Source organism: Anser anser (genome assembly GCF_964211835.1).
Source record: "Anser anser genome assembly, chromosome: 19".
Classification (NCBI taxonomy): domain Eukaryota; kingdom Metazoa; phylum Chordata; class Aves; order Anseriformes; family Anatidae; genus Anser; species Anser anser.
In genome coordinates this window covers 3,635,761-3,654,993 of record NC_139740.1, presented here as the reverse complement: position 1 = coordinate 3,654,993, position 19,233 = coordinate 3,635,761, and the positions used below count along the sequence as shown (strand labels likewise).

At 42.0% G+C, this 19,233-nt stretch overlaps 1 protein-coding gene across 6 annotated transcripts in view; it reads right to left on the bottom strand.

The window, feature by feature from the left end:
- The window catches only part of DNAH9 (dynein axonemal heavy chain 9), a 220,124-nt gene that overhangs the window by 73,522 nt on the left and 127,369 nt on the right, over positions 1 to 19,233 (bottom strand). For all 6 annotated transcript variants that reach the window (XM_083804841.1, XM_083804842.1, XM_083804844.1 and 3 more), the window contains 3 exons: positions 18,159 to 18,299; positions 14,180 to 14,350; positions 12,182 to 12,304 (listed from right to left, as the gene is read on the bottom strand). In XM_083804841.1, the coding sequence (XP_083660967.1) occupies positions 12,182 to 12,304; positions 14,180 to 14,350; positions 18,159 to 18,299 (435 nt within the window). The remainder of the gene's footprint in view (positions 1 to 12,181; positions 12,305 to 14,179; positions 14,351 to 18,158; positions 18,300 to 19,233) is intronic.

Below are 19,233 nucleotides of genomic sequence, written 5' to 3'. Positions count from 1 at the left end.
GCTGGGACTTCGCCCTGCAGCTGAGGTGACCGTGGAGCCACAAATCTCATTAAATGCAAACTGTAAATCCAAGAATTATAGAATTGTTTAGGTTGGAAAAGACCTCTAAGATACAGTCCAATCTTTAAATGGGCAGGTGATTCCTTTGTATAGACATGCTTTGTATAAACACATGTAAGCTACTGTGCTGGTGTAAGATCACTGAGTTTTTTACATGCCAAATACAAAGACTAGCTTCTTGGTGCTACAGGCCTGTAGCAGAAATAGGTAGCTGAGGTGATGTACAGCTGAGCAATGAAGTGCCTAAATGATAATTACAATGAAAATGTAGCTAGACTTTTTTTTTTTTAAATGTTCCTGCCACTGTAAAGAAGTGGTGTCTATAAATATTACGCAGAAAAGTAAAGAATCCAAATTATCTTTCATACAAGTGGTAGCAAAATATATTGCACTACTTGTAAGGTTCTTTTGGATTTCAAGCAAAATTCTCGCTGAAACAAACATCTTCAGCACATTTTGCATAATCTGAAGCTGCAAGCAGTTGAACATGAAAAGGAAAAGACAAGTGGTGTATAAAAGACAGTGAATGAGCTATTTGCTATAGAAACAGAAGGACATACTCAGAGCAAAGCAGAAGCTTCTTGATGGGCAGAGGTGTTCCGCACCATTAATGCTCCGGCTCACATCCCATACAGCTCTGCTACAGAAAGCAACCGAGAAAGCGCCTTGAAAAATGCTGGTGTCATACCTTGTTCAGATCAACTGAAAAAATACACGCTTGCCAAAGGGCTTTGAAAGTCATGCAAATGCCCTGACAGAACTGCTGAGAGATTGCCTTGGATATGATGCTGTTGCAAATAAGGCAGAAGACACTGCAGGCCACTCTGCTGGAATGGAAGGAAAGCCACACTGTCCCTCTGGAAAGGCTTCCCAATGAGAGTAGGAGAGCAGGGTTAAACTTTGGTCTTTCTAACAGACTGAGTTTATTTAGAACCCTACTTCAACCTGGAGAGTGAACCAGGGGAAAAAGCACGTCAAAGGGGCTCCTTATAACAAATGAGTTTGTGCTTTCAGCAGTGAGAACACCAGTAGATGATGGAGAGAAAGAAGTCACAAGGCTGATCCCCGTGGGTGCCATTGACACGGGACGTTTGCTGAATATTACACTCATAGCATAGCAGATGCAATGGTTGGAAAAATCCTCAGGAGGTTTCCAGTCTAACCTCGTGCTGGGACTAGGTCAGCCATGGTACCAAAATGCTGAACTCTAAAATGAAGCCTCCTCAGCCCCTCTTGGTGCTCTGTTGTAGAGCTGCACTACCCTCTTGGCGAAGATTATGTCAGATCTGAACCACCCTAGCTGCAATCTGTGACAGTTGAAACTTTTATTACATTCACTGCAACTAACAAGGAGAGCTTGGCTCAGTCATCCCACAGCTGTCCTACCAAGAGCTGTAGGCTGCTATGATGCTGCTGCGTGTTTGTCTCTTCTTCAGACTATACAAGACAAATCCCTCTACCTTTCTTCACAGGTCAAGTGCTCTAGGACCAGAGTCAGAGCTATAGGCACAGATTTACTTGTAGATATTTCTATACATGCTTCTGGAACAAATCAAGCCTTGCCCAAAGTCACAATTTCATCAGTAACTCCACAAAAAAAGATCAGAGTAGAGCACGTGCAATACCACTCAATAGCTGCAGAATGGACTGACTTCATCTCCATGCCAAACTGCCAGGGACACTGAGAACTGTGTGAAGAAGGGTGTGAGCAAAGTAGTGACTCAACAGATGTTGCTTCCAAGTGTGGATTATCTCTGATGTGGAGAAATTTCAGCAGCAGAAGCCATTGCTCTAAAATCAGAGCCACATCTTGCTTTCTGTGGAAAACTGGAAAGCAGTGTACAGAACATGAGAAACTGAAATTCACCAGAGCAACACCACACATTCTGATCTGCCAAGTGTCTTGTCCTTGCAGTGATAAATATAATTGATGCACCTCTCCTACCCGCACACAGAACAGCAGCAAATGCTGAATTCAGTGGATTCATCACTGCAAGTGCTTATATAAAACATTTTAACATTGTTGACTTCTGAAGTGAGTTACTTAAAATATCACTTCAGAACTTTGGCTGCTGCTGCTGCTTCGAGAATTCTCTTAGTGATGTTAACAAGGGAGACTCTGAAAAACTGCTTTCTTCTTACAAAATGACAGACATGTAATCAGAGATGATAGTCTCTCTCTCTCCCTGAACAACATGTTGCAGAATTAAGAAAGCTCTAATTGCAAGTATAAAGTCTCTATTATATAAATTAACACTAAAATTTTCATTAGTCAACAATTTTAATTGCATTTATTAGGACTGATGGTATTAATAAGATATGCTACTATTTAAAAGCTGCAGCAGTGAAAGCTATCTCAATCAGTAATCTTTCTGTGAATATTAATTGCTTTTCAATACCTGCTGAGATATTTTCCAAGAACCTTAGACCAACAATAATATATCACTGTTTCCAAGCAGCAGGAGGAAAAGCAAGAACATAGATAGGGACAGATCAACCTGTGTAGTAAGGCTATTTTTGTCAACATAATGAAGAATAAATTTGTCAATTAAAGTTGTCATGGAAATGGAGAGAGACAAAAAACACTGACCAAAATAAAATATGAGCAAAAGGACTGGAGGGCTCTAGTTCCTGTCTATGCAACCCACATTATAATCATCTCTGATGGCTGGAAACAGGAGGCTCTTGGGTTTATATCACAAAATAAGACTTTGCCAGCAAAACAGGGCTTCTCACACTATGTCAAAGCACGGATCATTGTTTTCTCTGAGTGATTTTTCATTCACTGAATCACAGACAATTTGCTTTATCACTTCACTTTGCTTTGACAGTTTCTCCTCTAAGTCAGTACCAACTTCAAATTGGAGCTGAAATGTCAGCAGTTCCGTGAAGTTCACAAACTCACAAATGCAAAGCCCTCTCTTTCCCCCCACGCTTGTAGGGAATACAGTGAGTATCAGCCATCGTCTTGGAGAAGGAAACCCTAGTTGCCACAGCACAAGAGCTGCTGATGTGCTTACACACACTCCTTGAGAGAGTCAGACAGAGGCCAAAAGGAAAAGGGAAAGAGCCTGAAGACAAGGACACGACAATGTCTTAGAGGGTCAGGGAGAGGTCCCAGGCAGTTGGGCACAATGAGAAGATGAGGTACTCATCTCCCCCTCACTGCTTGCTGCCTCCAGAGGATGGGATGAATCTCCAGTGGAAAGAACACCTTCAAAGGCCTGGTGCCATTGCTGCCACATGCAATTTATCTTTTATCGCCAGATACACACAGCAACAAGCTTTTGTAAATCTATTAGAGAAAGCACATATACTCTTATCACAAAAAGACAGTTATTCTAAGGACACTACACAGCCAAAACTGGTCCCAAGTTTAGACATTGCTTCATAACATTTTATATAATCTAAATCAAAAAGAGATTATCTCTCTGTTTTCTTCCCACTGGCACTAAAAGAAAACATTTTTTAAGACATACATATATATATATATATATGTACTATTTCCATAATTTAAAATATCCTACCCCAGCATCATCTAGCTCTGTTCTTAACAGCTCTGGGGCAAGCCAAGCCAAAGCAGCTCCTCATTACCATGCTCTGCTCCACCATAACTAACATGGAAAGTAATACAGTGCAAGTAAAACCAGCGCTGCCAGAGGGAGCACCTAACACTTATTTACAAGTTCCCCAGCAATCATGAGACTGGTTTCTAAAAAAGACATCATAAAGTCATAATTAAAAAATTGAAGCTATTTTTTAAAAGCTATCCTTACTTTTTGAGCCTTCATGTTATAACTGATTCATACTTCAAGTCTGACCTCCTTATCTATCTTGCTTTCAGAAAAGAACCTCTACATAAAAAGGGCTATAAGGAACACATCAAGCATCACGTGGCACTCTATAAAAATCACACAGTTTGAGAACACTGGAAAGAAATATTTAATATTCTCACAATATTAATAATCTGTGAGATGATTAAATCATAGAATCGTAGAATCATTAAGGTTGGAAAAGATCTCCAAGATCATCTGGTCCAACCGTCCCCCTACCACCAATGTCACCCACTGAACCATGTCCATAAGCACCACGTCCAACCTTTCCTTAAACAACCCCAGGGAGGGTGACTCCACCACCTCCCTGGGCAACCCGTTCCAATGCCTGAATACTGAGCAGGCTCCACAAAACGTCCATGGTGCTCAGCATATGTGCAACCAACCCAGCAACTACTGCTTCTGGAAAGGCAATATCCTGACAATGGCATTTGCAGAAGCTCAAGGGCTGCCATACGCTGGGGTGGCCCCCAGCCCGGGCAATGATGTGCACATAGTGCAGGAAAGACAGGCTTTTAGGCTGGAGGTTAATGATGGTTGAAGGGGAATCTTTTCTGGATGCTAGGTTAGGTTTGCTATCCAGGTTAGGAGTGCTTCCAAAATGAGAACTAGGATTAGATTCAAAGCCTACTAACGCTGCAGTAATTTAAAGCATTCTAGCTGGGCAGCTGTCCCCATGGCTTGGCTGCACACGTTGGAGCTGTGTTCCAGCAACCTACCTGGGAGACACAGTGCTCCCAGGGAGGAACAGGGAAATCCCATCACAACTCAGCATCCTAGGCTATCTGTCTGTACATGGGATTGTATAGTTTGGAGAAGTTTGTGCGTGAAATTTGCAATGGAGTTAAAGCAGAGTGGCTGCATGAATGTCTGATACTTGGAAACAACCTTATGTGTTTTCAAAACATCCTCTGAAGGTCTTGCGTTGTCCACCCACACTGTAAGTTATGCTTATATAAGTAAATATTCATAATTTCTTTCCTTCATTTCCTGTGGGTGGCTCACATCTCCTTAGGAATACCAGCATCCTCACAGCTGGAGAAAGAGAGCTCCTGGAAGAATGGCAAAGTCAAACCTGCATCTGGCTCAAACTGATAGATTGGATCATTCAGGAAGGAGACATATAGGCAGATGAATTACTCCATCTGAATACTACTGTTAACTAGGAGAATTAATGTAGAAGATGATGGATTATTTCCATCTTTCCAAGACTAGGTTTTTGGTTGTATTATTCATTCACTGAAGGTGTTGTTCTGTTTAGCTGCACTACCTGCATTATTCAACTCATGAGGAAATCTCTCCTGAAGGTAAAAATAAAGACATGATGGTTTTGTCAAACTTCAATCACAAGCTATCTATGCCAGTCCTTCACTGTCCTCTGTCACAGATTTTCCAAATGTCCAGTGTGAATCTTTTTTGCAGTACTTTGAGATGTCTCTTGCTCTCTCTTTGACTGATTTATAAAACTGATTACTCTCTTCCCTTCAGAGAAGCCTTTTTGAAGATTGTACCCTCAGTCTTCAGGCCATCAGACATAACTCCTCCTTTTCTCCTCCTCAATCTCTCCTCACGGTCATGTTCTCATGACACTTCTCACTGCTCTCCTCTGTTTCCAGAATCCACACATCTTTCGGGAAATGCAATATGCAAAGATCAAACCAGACTTCGGCAGAGGCCTGGACAACTCTGAGTGAAGTGGTGAGTGTGTCCCCACGACTCTGTCAGACTATATTCATCGCACAAGGGCGTTCCTATTCAGGAACTGGTGGTAGTGAGGTGCACTGTGGTGCGCACAGTGGAGATGGTTCTCAGATCATCAGTGCCTCCACAGAAGGCCATCTTATGTTCTTCTTGGTGTTACCAGCAGGGTTCCAGAGATGGGTCTAGAGATGTCAGAGGTCAGCTGAACTATGCCTCAGACACTTAGTGCCTCAACACTGCCATGCAAAGGAAACAGTTACGAGCTCTACCATGTTACAGAAATAAGGAGCTCAAACAGGTCCTTTACAGAAGATGTAGATTTAAAGAGATGAACTTATAAAGAGGAGCCAAATCCCAGCCATCTGCCTTCATTGCCCTTCTAAACACATCTTACATATCTAGGCACAATATATTGGGTCCAAAGTGGGATGACTGCTTGCACCCCTTCATTGCTAGCAGAGCTCTGCTCTCTGCAGTCACTCTTGGGACCACAGCTTACTCGAATCTTTTCAGGAGTGCACTGCAACTGATTATATTTTTTTTCCTATCTTTCAAGCAAAGCAATATGACATTAAAAGATACATAACATCTAAAAAAAAAAAAAAGATATTTGATATCTAAAAGATATCTCTTCCATTCCATTTAGAGGGAGCAAGGACTTTAACATTCAAAATGACCAACTAAGGGCAGGCTCAAAGTCATGGCAGGGTGCACTGCAAGTGAAGGACACGGCCATAGAGACATCCAGAAAAACTCAATTTCCATTCTGCAATCAAACCAACAAAGTACGTCTTTAAATATTTGATGAGATCAAAATCTCTGCTGTATCTCAGATAAATATCAGATCATTAGCCAGCAGGTTAAAAAAGAAAAGGAAACAGAAGACAGAAGGATCTCAAGTAGTATTCTGAGATGCTGTGAATATTTCTCCGAGACTTGAGTGCTGGTGAGGACAGATGAATGTCCTTAGGAAACTTATAGATGAGAGCAGATAAATGCACATTGGAGTGTCATAATCGATGTTTTCTATCAAAGATGCACTAAAAGGCTGTACATCTAAAGAACTGAGTTAACTGAGTTAATGGAAGAGATTTAATTAAGACTATGATTCTCTGGCATAATAATAATTTTGAATGTACATAGGAAGCCGTGAGCTGCAAGTCTTTCATATTTGACCAGCCTGATCAAAGGACCTTGCTTATGTGAAAAGAACACAATATATGCAGCAGATTGTATCACAATGAATCTTTGACGAGAATGAAAAATTTCAGTGTCTGAAAACTATATAAAGTGAAAGTTGGAAGAGAGTTTTCTGTTCTTTTGTCAGGAAAATCCAGTTTTCTTAAATGTAAAATATATGAGATGGTATTTTTTCTCATAAGCCACACACAAAATCTTATCATCCACATTCTGCAAAATTATAAATATGGAGTTAATACACTACTTTGTCTACTGCTGTTCTCCTCCTCGAAAGCTGAATTCAGTATTTAGAGCTCATTATTCAACATCACATTATTAAACAATGCCCTTTCAGTAGCGTTTTCATATCTACATAATGAAAATTCTTCCTCTTCAGAAAAAGATGAGGGAAATGATTGGGATGAAGAAGTAATCCAAGCTGGCCAGGTGTATTCTTGCTGTATATTAACTAGCTTCACTTATCCTATGGGACACATCTGCATTCAGCAATGAGGATGCGCTGCAGAAAATATCACAAAGAAAATCAGACTCGGGAAATGTTCATTTGTGTAAAGGAGATCCAGTGCTGCCTCTATCCAGCCTGAGGGAACAGGCTGCCGAGGCAGGAGCCAGATGCACACACAGTTAATCACAGGCAATGGTTCTGCAGGAGGCACAAAGCCATGGGGTCAATGCGGACATGGCTCCACAGGAAGGGAACTGCACAAAGGGAGGAGCTGGAGCATGGGAGAAGTTTGCAGCACAGAGCATCAGGGGACACAGAGAAATCCATTCACCAACCCTGAGCTAGTCTCAGTGGCCTGAGACCCACCCCGGTCTCCTAAAAAGGGCTAGTTGCAGCCAAGACAACCACAAAAGCAAGGGCCACATGGACACACACAACCTGATGATGCCATTTCTGTATCCATGCTCAGAGCAGAACCATGGCATGAGCTGACTGCCCTCTGGACAAATGAAGAGCAGCTCTACATGCTGCTCTGGGTTGAAGGGACCCCAGTGCATCATTTCAGACAATCCTCATCTCCCATACAGGTAACAATACTTTCAGCTTCAGGTTGTACACAGAGGAAGTTGAGTTTCCCTCCTTGGAGATCTTCAAAAGCCACCTGGACATGGTTCTGTGCAGCCTGCTCTAGGTGGCCCTGCCTGTGCAGGGAGTTGGACCAGACGGCTTCCGGAGGATCCTTCCGGATCCCTTCCATCCTCAATCATTCTGTGATTCCATGATCTTTTGGCACTGGAGATTTTCCAACAAAGGGAGAAAAAATGGGGAAAAACCTACAAAGGACCACCTCTACACTGATTCTGTTTTAAGTTCAATCTTAAAAAAAAAAAAAAAAAAAAAGAAAGTGGTCCCTTGCACACATTTCTGGCCTGATGTCCTATGCAGTTCAAGCAGTAGCAGCATTGTATCTTTGTGGTCTAAGGTGTGGCCATACATTTACGCGTAAAGGTGACCAACAGTCAGAAGAAACAGACAAGCTTGCATGCAGAGAAGAAAACTTCTTCAGAAGTACCAACAGAAACCACAACTTCCAAGCTAAGAACAGGGAACACAGCAGGTGAAGCAATTATAATGTGTCGTAATAAAGGAAACTGAAAAAAGAGAGAAAACCTCAGTAAAAGAATACTTCTGACTTCTCAAGGGATCACTATTAAATACTTGCAATAGTGGTAACCGAAACGACCAACACTATGGAACACGTAATTCAGGGACTCTGTAAAGGTACTAGTTTCACTCAGTGGCATAGTTTTCTCCCTATCCTGCTCTTAACTAACCTTTCCACAAGCCAGAGGCAGTATTTGCACCGAGGCTGACAACTGTGTCCTTTGCTAACCTCTCCCCTTGCTCCAGAGCTAACAAATGTGCCTCCACAAGGGCTCCACAGGAATTATCTTCTCCCATAAAGGCTGACTGAGGAACTGAATTGAGTTAAGCTCAGAGCAGCTTTTTCTCAACCTGTACTTAGTTTGAATTCAGTTCCTGTGCCAGGCTTAAGGAAGCACTAAAAAGCTTGCAACTTACCTATTTTTCCAAGTATATCAGCAGATCTAATAAAAGATACTACCTTTCCCTGAAAACTGAGCCCTTCTAGACAGGTACGTGGATTTCTTCATTCAGTAGTAAATATTGAGCTTCCCTGGCACAAATGTTACAGCACAAAGCTCTGGGAAACTTTTTGCTGAACTTAAAAGAAGCTGGAAGATGAAACCGCAAATGTGTGTCAACTGAGCAAGTATGAGCTGAAAACTGCTGCACAACTGCAGAGCTCTGTTAGCCTGTATATATTATTAATCAAACAACAATAAGAAATAATCAGCCAAGTTACACAAGGCTGTTTGTATGCCCAGAGTCCTCAACATTTAATGAGGTTTTCTTTGAGGTTAATGTGCCCAAAATTGGAGGCACAGAATGGGCCACAAATATCAATATTGATTTCTTTTGGCACAGCTATCTTGGCCTGATACCTCTGGCAAATGCAGTGTTTTGCGCAGGAGCATTTTCAATGTTCCTCTGAAAAAATTATACAGAATGCTAAATTCCACTTCAAATTTGAAATATGAATCTGAAATGTACTTTGCTCAAGCTTTGTTGAAGAAACAATTTATTACAGCACTTAATCTTTCTGATAAAAGAAAAGGAGATTTTTGCCTGCTAATAAGCTGTATAGAAGCCATGACTAATTAACCTAATTATAGCAGTCTGTGACAAAATGTGATTGTACTAAAACTATGCCTCAAGTAGCTGGAGTTGCCAAAAACTCAAAGGCTAATAAACCAACACACATTAATAGAACATAAACACTAATAAAGTTGACACCAGCTGTATTATTTATAGTAGAATCAATATTGCAAACAATCATCACAAAAGACAATCTGAAGAGTATTCAGTAGCCAATAATGAAGAATTCATTATCCAGAAATCCTGAAATATGTTAAATTAGGGCAGATCATTGACCAGTGGCTGCAGCTCCTCGAGATGTGCAGTTCATGGGGACAGCATATGCACAGTGAGGCTGGAGACATCTCATTCTTGGAGCCTTCTTGGACGCATTCACATCCTGCCATCTCACAGCTCAGCAAAAGGGTGTGCAGAGCAGCTTCTTCTTGGTATCGCACAGTTTCTGTCTCAACCACAAACCCCAAGAGACTCAAAAGGAGAGAGGAAGCTGAGTGGGAAGGGCTCAGCTCAAAGAAAACCAGCTACTGCAATGCAGCTTCAGGCGGCAGTCCACTTTTATGCTCCCTCTCAATTTCTGCCTGTCTCAGGATAATTCTCCAGCAACTCCCCACACATAGCGACTGAGTGATAGCTACCCAACACCACATCAGTTTTGGAAGGATGGGTGAAAGATAGTGGAGTGCAGGCTGCTGCTGGCAACAAAGCTGGGGCATGCAGCTGATGGAAAAGAAGACGACCTTGTGCAGTGATGCACTGACACTGTTTGAGCTCTGATGAGTATGAGCTCCTTACCACTAGTCTCATGGCCAGCTCAGACACAGTATGCTATGCACTTTAACACTCTTTCTCCTGGATATGTCAAATACACAAGAATGGCAAGAATAAATTCTGAAGAATGAATGATAGGGAGTTGATGTTCCTTCTGGTGTTTATAAGCCTGACCTGACTGTACCAACATCATCACAGTAGTGAGGCAGTTGCAGCAATCATGATGGAGCACAGGGGTACATGAAAGGCCATTCTACCCACGTGTGGAATGGAGTTGGCTGGCACAGAAAGGATCATCTCACAAAGCAGAAAACTCGCTGCAAATAGAGGTGTCTGCTTGGAGAGTGTATCACCTTCAGGCAGGGCTGGTAAAGGCATCCTTGTGCACTACAACAGTATAGTGTTTTCTACGATGCACAAAAGGATCTCCAAAAGGAGAATCAGAGCCTGAAACCCGTGCAATATATGGTGGAAGTAAGTTCACCTTCCAGAAGAAGCTTATAAGACTGAAGTAGAAAGAAGCTTTGCAGTGCAGAACCCTTTCAGTCAGTAAAGAATTCCAACTCAGTAGGACTCGAGGAACTGGAATACAGACTTCATGCTTTATATCCCCATGCTGAACATGAGCATGACAGAGCAGAGTTGAGAAAGCCTGAGATTTCAAACAATAACATGTATGTGCAGGTACGATCTATAAACATCACACAGTCCAAAGAAAAAATACACTATTGCAAAGCATGGGATTGGTGGCTGAGCTTCCCTAATTATGTGTGTTGACCCTAAGTGTTCATTTAATTTGTCTTCAAAGGGGTAACAAAAAGAAAGCTGCTGCTGTCTGAACAGCAAAACACCAATAGTAAACAAAAAGATGATTAAAGAAAGGGTGTAGATTTTTTTTTAAATTCTCCATTATTATGGAAGTACATCTTTGAGAGGATGAATAAGACTGGTTTAGCAAGAAGTTACAAGTTTATTTTATGGCTGAAAATGTGATTGTGACATTTTCAAGATGAGCTCGCTTGCTTCTGTTTGCAGAATGAGGCAGAGGCTCCATCTTCACTGCTGGTAAGAGGCAGAGATGGTAATTCCTGGTCAGAGCAGACATGTTTGGCATGAATATTTCCTCACCACCATTTGAAATCTCTGTGGGTGACCTGGACTAGCAACATCAGCTCCATTTGATTTCTGAACTGTTGCCTGAACTTAGAGCTCTGTCCCTGGGTCAGAGAATGATCAGATGTCACAATAAAACAAAGGTACAATCTCAGACAAGGTGTGAACAAACACATGTAACTTGAAGAATATTCCTATCCCTTCCATGAAACAAATCATACCCTGCTGAATCAGGTCCAAATCCAGCACAATTCACATTTGTTGAAAAATGGGTGCAAAGTTGGGATAACGCACATCTCTCTAGGATGCTCTTCCTCAGCTCTTGCTCCAAAACACATGGCAGTTGTTAGACTGCCTCACTGCCATGATAGCATTTTTTGTAGAGGGTCTATCACCTGGCACTGCTCTGTCCTAGGACATCTCTGCAGATGGTCATATATGCCTTTAAGTCTCACCTCCTCCCACATACAGTGAATATGTCAATGTCCTTTATAATCTGTAACCACAACACCCAGAGGACATTCTCATTCCTGTCTTACAAAGAGAAAAGCCTAAATCTCAATGGGAAAAATCACCTTCTTGGGGACACACATCAGGAGTAGGGTCACAAAGAGCCCACAAAATTGATCTTTTACCTAAAAGTATCTTTTACCTAACTGTAGGTACCTACAGAACTCTCCATTTCTGTGGCATTTTTGTGCTGCTTCTTATGTATGGTCAGAACTTTGCTCACCCGATGCTATAAGGTCTGATCTGATGGCTGCTGAAAGGCCCTCAGAAGAGACAAGGAATGCTGATTTCACACAGCTCAAATGAAAGGTACCTTGATTCCTCCCCAGGAGTAATTAGACAGGAACTCCACAGGGCTTGTGACTCTGGTCTGTGCTGGGTATCTTAGTAGGAAATCCAGTTCTACTGCGTTGATTTCTTTACTCATCAGTAGTATCTGTAATTTCAAACAAACAAGATATCCTTGAGCAGTCAGGATACAAAGCAGTGATGTACTCTTATCAGATTAATAATTCAACTCATGGAGCTGTCAAATGCGCAGCTAAAAAGTACACAGTGCCCAATGTTGGAGGGGTGTGATGAAACAAACCCTACAGATGCTCTGGGTTTCCCCAAAAGAGAACCCAGAATAATCATAAAGACTGGCAACATAAGAAGGTCAATATATAGGAAAACTACGTGGCAAAGGCTGTAGTTTAGGTTCACACTGCTGGCAGAGACACAGGTTGGAGGATGTGCTGCAGTCCCTGTACTTGATATCTGCAGCTAAAGAACAGATAACTCCTGCAAGGAACCACAGCATGAATCCTTAGGGTATGCTACCAAGGTCTTGCCCATCTCTCACCATCTTGTTCAATTTTGAAATTAGCTGGAGACATACTCCAGTATGAGAGAGTGCTAACAAAAGCCTCACACTACGTGCACCAAGAGAATAAGCAGGTCCCTGAGGTCTCAGACAACAGAGAGCTGGAGAGCATCCGGCCATTCAGCTACTCCCAGTGTTTTTAGCACCAATGGTGTCTCTGGGGACCACGTGGAGTAAGACTGCCAGAAAAATGCTCAAGGTAATTCTGGAGAGCCTTGTGGGTTCATGATCCCAGCTGGAACCGCCATTCCAAGTGTACTGCCAGACTGCCAAAATGTCAGAGACAAAGTCCAAAAATCCTGAACGCAATTTCTGGGAGGAAAAAGAGCAGTGCTGGAATGGTGAATTTCTCATTTCCTTGTCACAAATGCTAGACTGTACCTCATTATTGCCTACAGGGCAACGGCTTCAGATGCATGCCTGGCATCTCCTCCACCAACAATGGTAATGAGCTACTCAGTTCAATAGCCAACTACTTTTTTATACGGGAGAATCCTGGGTCTCATCATCCAACTTCCTCCATGCACTGTAACTGTGAATGTTGGTTTTCCTGACATGCTGAAGTGATGTCTATTTTCAAAGCTATTTTCAAAGCATGATGCAGTAATGTGTGCTACTTATATAATATATATAACACTTAAACTTATTATATAAGTATTATATATATACTTACACTTATTAATAAATTATTTAAATTTATTCAGACAAATATATTCGAAAATTTAGGTGTCTTTTGGTTCAGAATTAAGCCTGACTGTAAAAAATAAGTTGACTTTTTACACGCAGACAATTTATTAACTAAATATATTGTTAGATCCATTCACATATATATTTACTTTTCCTTTTACACACAGTATTTTGCTATGTAGAATTAAAAAAAAAAAAAGATCATGGCAATCACTGGCAGACCTGTACAGTATTTGTGCAGCTCAAATTTGGTTCATGTCTGCATTCTACATGTCAGGGCATTTAAGTAGTCATTCACTGCATAAACTTAGTAACAACTTCATAACATAATGCCAAGAGCTGTTTACTGTCTGAATTTGATTTCAGCATAGAGGTATACAAATGTCTCCTTGCTCAAATTGTAGACTAAAAATTATAGTATCACACTAGACAAAAAAAAAATAGCAGCTATGTAGCATGTATTTCTTTTGGAAAAAACAATCAGACTCGAAGACCAGCTTCCTTTTCTGTTCTTCAGGCTCTGCAAGCAGGTATGTCTCTCTCAAACAACTGTTTGTCAGCGTAATGCAAATCAAACAGAGCATCTGTGACTGTTATCAGCAAGACAGGCAGAGAAGGAAATCAGTTCCACAACCCTTGTATTTGCTGCTCTGATGCTGAAGGCCATGGCTGTGACAGCGTGGGCCTTCTCCACATGCTGCTGTCTTTGCCAGTAAAATAAATCATTGCATACAAATGGCATGCAACAGTGGCGTTTACCTGGAAGGTGACTTGAGCAGTGTAGGTCAACTTATCACACTCAAACAGCCCCCGGGTTGTGTACTGGAACACGGAGAATGTAATGCTGTCAATGAGGTTCAGCACTCGCACTTTGAGGTTCTCATCTGGAGATGCCCTCTCCATGGCTTTCTGGAACACAATCCTGAATGCCTAGGTGAGGAGACAGAAAGACTGCGATGGCTTCGAGACGCTCTTTGTGTGGATCACCTGAAGTGCTGCAATAAGTGAAGCCACCTCAGACACTCGATCTCTGCAGCCACAACCAAAGCAATCCCACCCGGCCCACAGCCTCAGGAGGCAGGTGAAACGTCCACAGACCAGTCTCTGTGTCTGCTTGTAGGTGCCTTTTCGTGAACAGACAGACATTGATGACAAACCCCATGACACTGTGATCGCTTGGGCTTAACAAAGTAGTGTGGAGACAGGCAGACTGAATTAAGACACAATGAGTATAGGAAACATTTCTCAGACCAAGTATGTTCTCTCAGAGGGATCACACACCCCACTTTCTCTACAAACATTGAGCCAAAGATTCTGGTGTTCCCAGAGGAAAGCATACCTCTCGTTTCACAAACGTTGTTGGAACTTAGAAAAAGCAATTCCCATACATACAAAAATGTCCAAGGAGTATTTTACTGCCTGGATTCAATGAAGGACTGGGTGAGAAGGGCAGGCGGGCCTTCACCATGTGGAAGTGGGATTAATCAACCAGTAAATTCCCCTTGGGAGTGGGTGCATGCATCAAGAAGGATGCTGTTATATAAGATAATAAGGATTCTTGCAAAAACATTCTGATCTAAATTTATTTTCAAAAAATAACAAAATAAATAAATAATAAAAAAAAGACTTAGAAACTTCCAGAACAGACTGAAGAAAACCCATTTGCAAATTATCAGGTGAAACTGGGAAAAAAAAAAAAAAAAAAAAAAAAAGCCTATGTCCTGATTAGCAATGCAAAGACTTGATACACTGGGACAAAGTTAATAGGAAATAACCAGGCCAATACAAATTAATAACACCAACCAGACGAGCCATGGCTATGTTGACAGCACTATGTTTAAGGCTCTACAAAGGGAGAACGATGCCTCAACAAATTAAAGTAACATTGATACCTACTGCATTATTAAGTAACTGCAGAATGGATTTTCCTGCTTACATTTCTTTAAATAGTGTTAAAACATGCTGTGGAGTCGCATATAAATCTTGAGTTCGCTAATTTATAATGGGCTTTTAGCTGTGTTGTAAGTATTTTAAAATCATCTCTGTGTATCTTTACACAATGTTTTATGATCTGTCATCAAAATTTATTAGATAAAAACATTTCACCAAATAATTATGTATGTATTTATACACATTACTAATGTTAACTGGAAAACATAAAACAAACAAAATACAGATGAGGTAGATTAAAGGTGAAACTTCAGACATTCCTGTATCTACCATGTATATATAGGGAATTAATCTTTCAAAGGGCACCCTTGCATGAAAGATATCTGTACATTTTCCTGGTAAAATTATTTCAGCATATGAGTCGTAGATAACGAAAAGAAAAGCTTCTTTGTGGATGTGGCTCAAAATACTGTATTCTCCTCTCAATTACTTTTTCCAGGTCACTTGGCAATGTAAGAAACCATTTAGAAGAACTACTCGATTACAATGCCATCTCATTTAACCCTCCATTCCCCAAAACACCTTTCTCCTGTAACAAAAAGTGTTTTCCATCCATTAAAACATAAAAATGGAACTCTTCAATAAATAACCAGAGGCTCTGCTGGCCAGAACCATTTTTACTGCAGCAGGTCCTTAGAAGCTGTGCAGGGGCCAAGACAGCCCCACTGTCTTGGGCAGAACAAACAGGACACAGAAAGAGGGGTTCTGCCTAAGGAGCTTCCAGGATAAAGGAGATGGTTTGAGAGAAGCCCCCCTTCCCACCAGCCAAGGAGCAGAAAACAACTGATCACATGAAGCTCAAACATGAACCAAAGACAGGAGCTATGAATTCACCACTGGGCGTATATTTCACTCCAAAGATTTTGCTCCTCCATTGCGGCAAGTGGAGTCTCAGCCCACTCATACTTGCCATAAAAGGGGAAAGCCAGTATCTCAAAGCTAGCCAAGAAACTTGGAAACACGACCATTCCCAGAAAAGCTGCTGCCTTCCTGCTGGGCTCTGCTGCCACGTGGCAAGTAGGACGTTCAGCCCCTTCACTAGGACCAGTGATAATTACATTGCCATCAACTTGTCATGTTGGAAATGTTCTCCAGGTGTTCTAGTAGAAACAGCTCCAGGTTGGAATGTTCTCCAAAGGAGGGACACCATTTCCAGCTCTGTACGTAATGTGTCCACACACTACAGAGTGACACTTTGCTGAGCAGAGGATATTCTAGGTTGACAAGAAAAAAAAAAAACCAGCAAGGCCTTTGGAGCACAGCCCCTCTGGCTATGTCTGTTCTGCATTTATTTTAGGAGCACAGGGCAAGAAGTGGGCTCTCTCCCAACATCATCCCCATTGGGCGTCCATACTGCCACCATGAGCATGCCTGCAGTTGAGCCTGCCAGCTGGTAAGATGCCCACAAATCCCATCTGGATTTCTAGTCTAAGACCCTTGTAGAAAAGGTTGGAGTCCCCCTCTTTTGTCTGATGACTGGATGACATTGTGAGAAGAGCAAGAACACAGCCCATGTGAGGGCTCCTCCAAACTGTAGCTAAGCGTGCGTGTGGGCTCACACTGACAGGCGGTGAGCATTCAGGTCACGTACATAATATCTATACCAACCATATGCAGATGCCAGGTCTGGGGTCACACCATGCTGTTGACTATCTTAAAGGTTTTGGCAACCGTACTGTAGGAAGCATCTAGGCTCCTTAGCCCCAGCTGTTTGAGCTGTTCTTGTCTCGGACAAATGGAAGTGGGCATGATTTGCCTTTTGTACAAAAGGTGGCAATAAATCCCCGGTGTTGTGGTTGCAGCGGGACAGGACTGTATTTAGAGAGCGATTTAATGTTTTAACACTGTGTCATTTGGGAAGTCAGGACTGTTTCAAGATCAAGATCTTGAATAATTGCTAAGGGTTGCAGCAATTTTCATTAACTTATGAAATACCTGCACAGACATTATGACCCTGATGACATCACAGATACAGAATTAAATGCAAATATAAAGCAAGATTAACTGAGGGAGAAAGTGACTCCAAACGCTGTGCAAAATCTCTGTGCATAAATATATAAAATACACAGAAAAAAGTACTTTATGGGCTCTTTCCCAAGATGATCTTTTTCAGATCCATTGCTCATCTTGATCTGCCAGGACAAAAAGGCTGTGCATATGGAGGAGATAACAAATGGCTTGTAGAGTTCTGCTTTGCAAAAAACTTCTTGAATTTTTAGTACTAAAGGCTGTTAATGCACCTCTAAGTCAGACAGTGACTTTTCACTGTGACTGTGACTTCAGTTCACTTGCTTAGAAAGAAACCAAGGAAAAGAAAGAAAAGCTAATTAAGGCTGATCTAACCTGATCTCATTCTAACCACCTGAGGTGGAGATGACCAGCAAATGCAGAATCAAATACAGATGCCAGCCCACACACAATATGCAGCACAGATGGACCTTTTCCTTCAACATTCATGCTGCTCATCACTGGGTCTTGCGGGCTCACTGATAAAACACCATTCCTACCACCATGGGCAGAGATAAACGCGCTCTGCTCATCATTTGCAAGAAGTATCAGACAAATGTTTCCCAGTAATCACTAAACACTCTCACAACTCGTACTAATAATAATATAGGTAGACTTACAAAGATTGTTTTTTTCATAAAATCAAAGCAGCAGAAGGAATTGGATTAGATCACCTTCTTATTCAAATACTCTCAAATACCCTCTAGAGAAAACTTTTATGCTTGGTAAGAGAAGGAAGGAGCTCAGCTGCCTCCTGCTGCCATGGGAGCAGGGACAGTACCTTCAGAGAAAACTGGTACATGGGATGGATGGCATGGAGATCATTCATGGTGAAGTACAACAGAGAGGCCCGCGTGGCTGCAGGCCTGTAGTGCTCCCTTGCCTCGTTAATCTTGGCTTCAGTCACCTTTGACTCCTGGACCTGGAAGGAAAACACAGAGCAAAACTAAGGTGAAAAAATCCTTGCAAATTGAGTGAATCTGCAGCTCAGGGAAAGGTTGTTATCTGCCACAAAGATGCTAGGTCAAGAAGTGGGCAACTGGCATGTGGTCTCTGCTCTCCAGACCATGGTGCACCAGGCTTGAGCCATTTGCTCCTAGCAACCGCCTTCCTCTGGTATATTCTCCATTTAACTGCATTTATCCTCACTTTGTCCAGTCCACTGCTTCCCCAAGCCCCCCCTCCTGAGTTCTCACTACAGTTCCTGCTCTTCACTAACTGGAATTATTTTCATCATCAGTGAGCTTCTCCTGCTAATTGCCCCCCTCTTGTGCAAATCATTAATAACACAGGGTTGAACAGACAGTGCTTCTTTTGAGACAGCTTCCCCCAGGGCTGAGAACTGCTACTATTTAATGGCTATTTGCTGCCTTTCTTCTCCAGCATCTAATGCACCCCTGCCTGGATGGTCAGGTGTCAGCACAGCTGCTGTGATGGATATGGTGAAAATCCTTTTGGCAGATACATCACTCTAACTTCTCAGTCCTATTCATTCTTTAATTCCACTTCAGCATCATAAAGTGACATCCTTGATTCTCTTGGGGATTATTTTAGGCTCAGACTACATACAGTCATAAGTGTCTTTCAGCGCTGATCCAACTAGCTCAGCGAACCATTCAGTGGGGACGTGGCAGAAAGGGGCTCAAGCATGTGTGGTACAAACCTGCAGAGCACAACACAGCCCCCAGCAAAATGCACACTGCTGGGCCTCTCTCTGCCATGACCTGAGCTGATACGAGCACACCAAACCTTCCCAATGAAGCTCCGACTGAGCCTTAATCTGTTGTCAGCAACCAACACATGTTGGGATCCATGGGATTAGTCTGTTTGCACGTCCCTGAAAGCAATGATGGGCT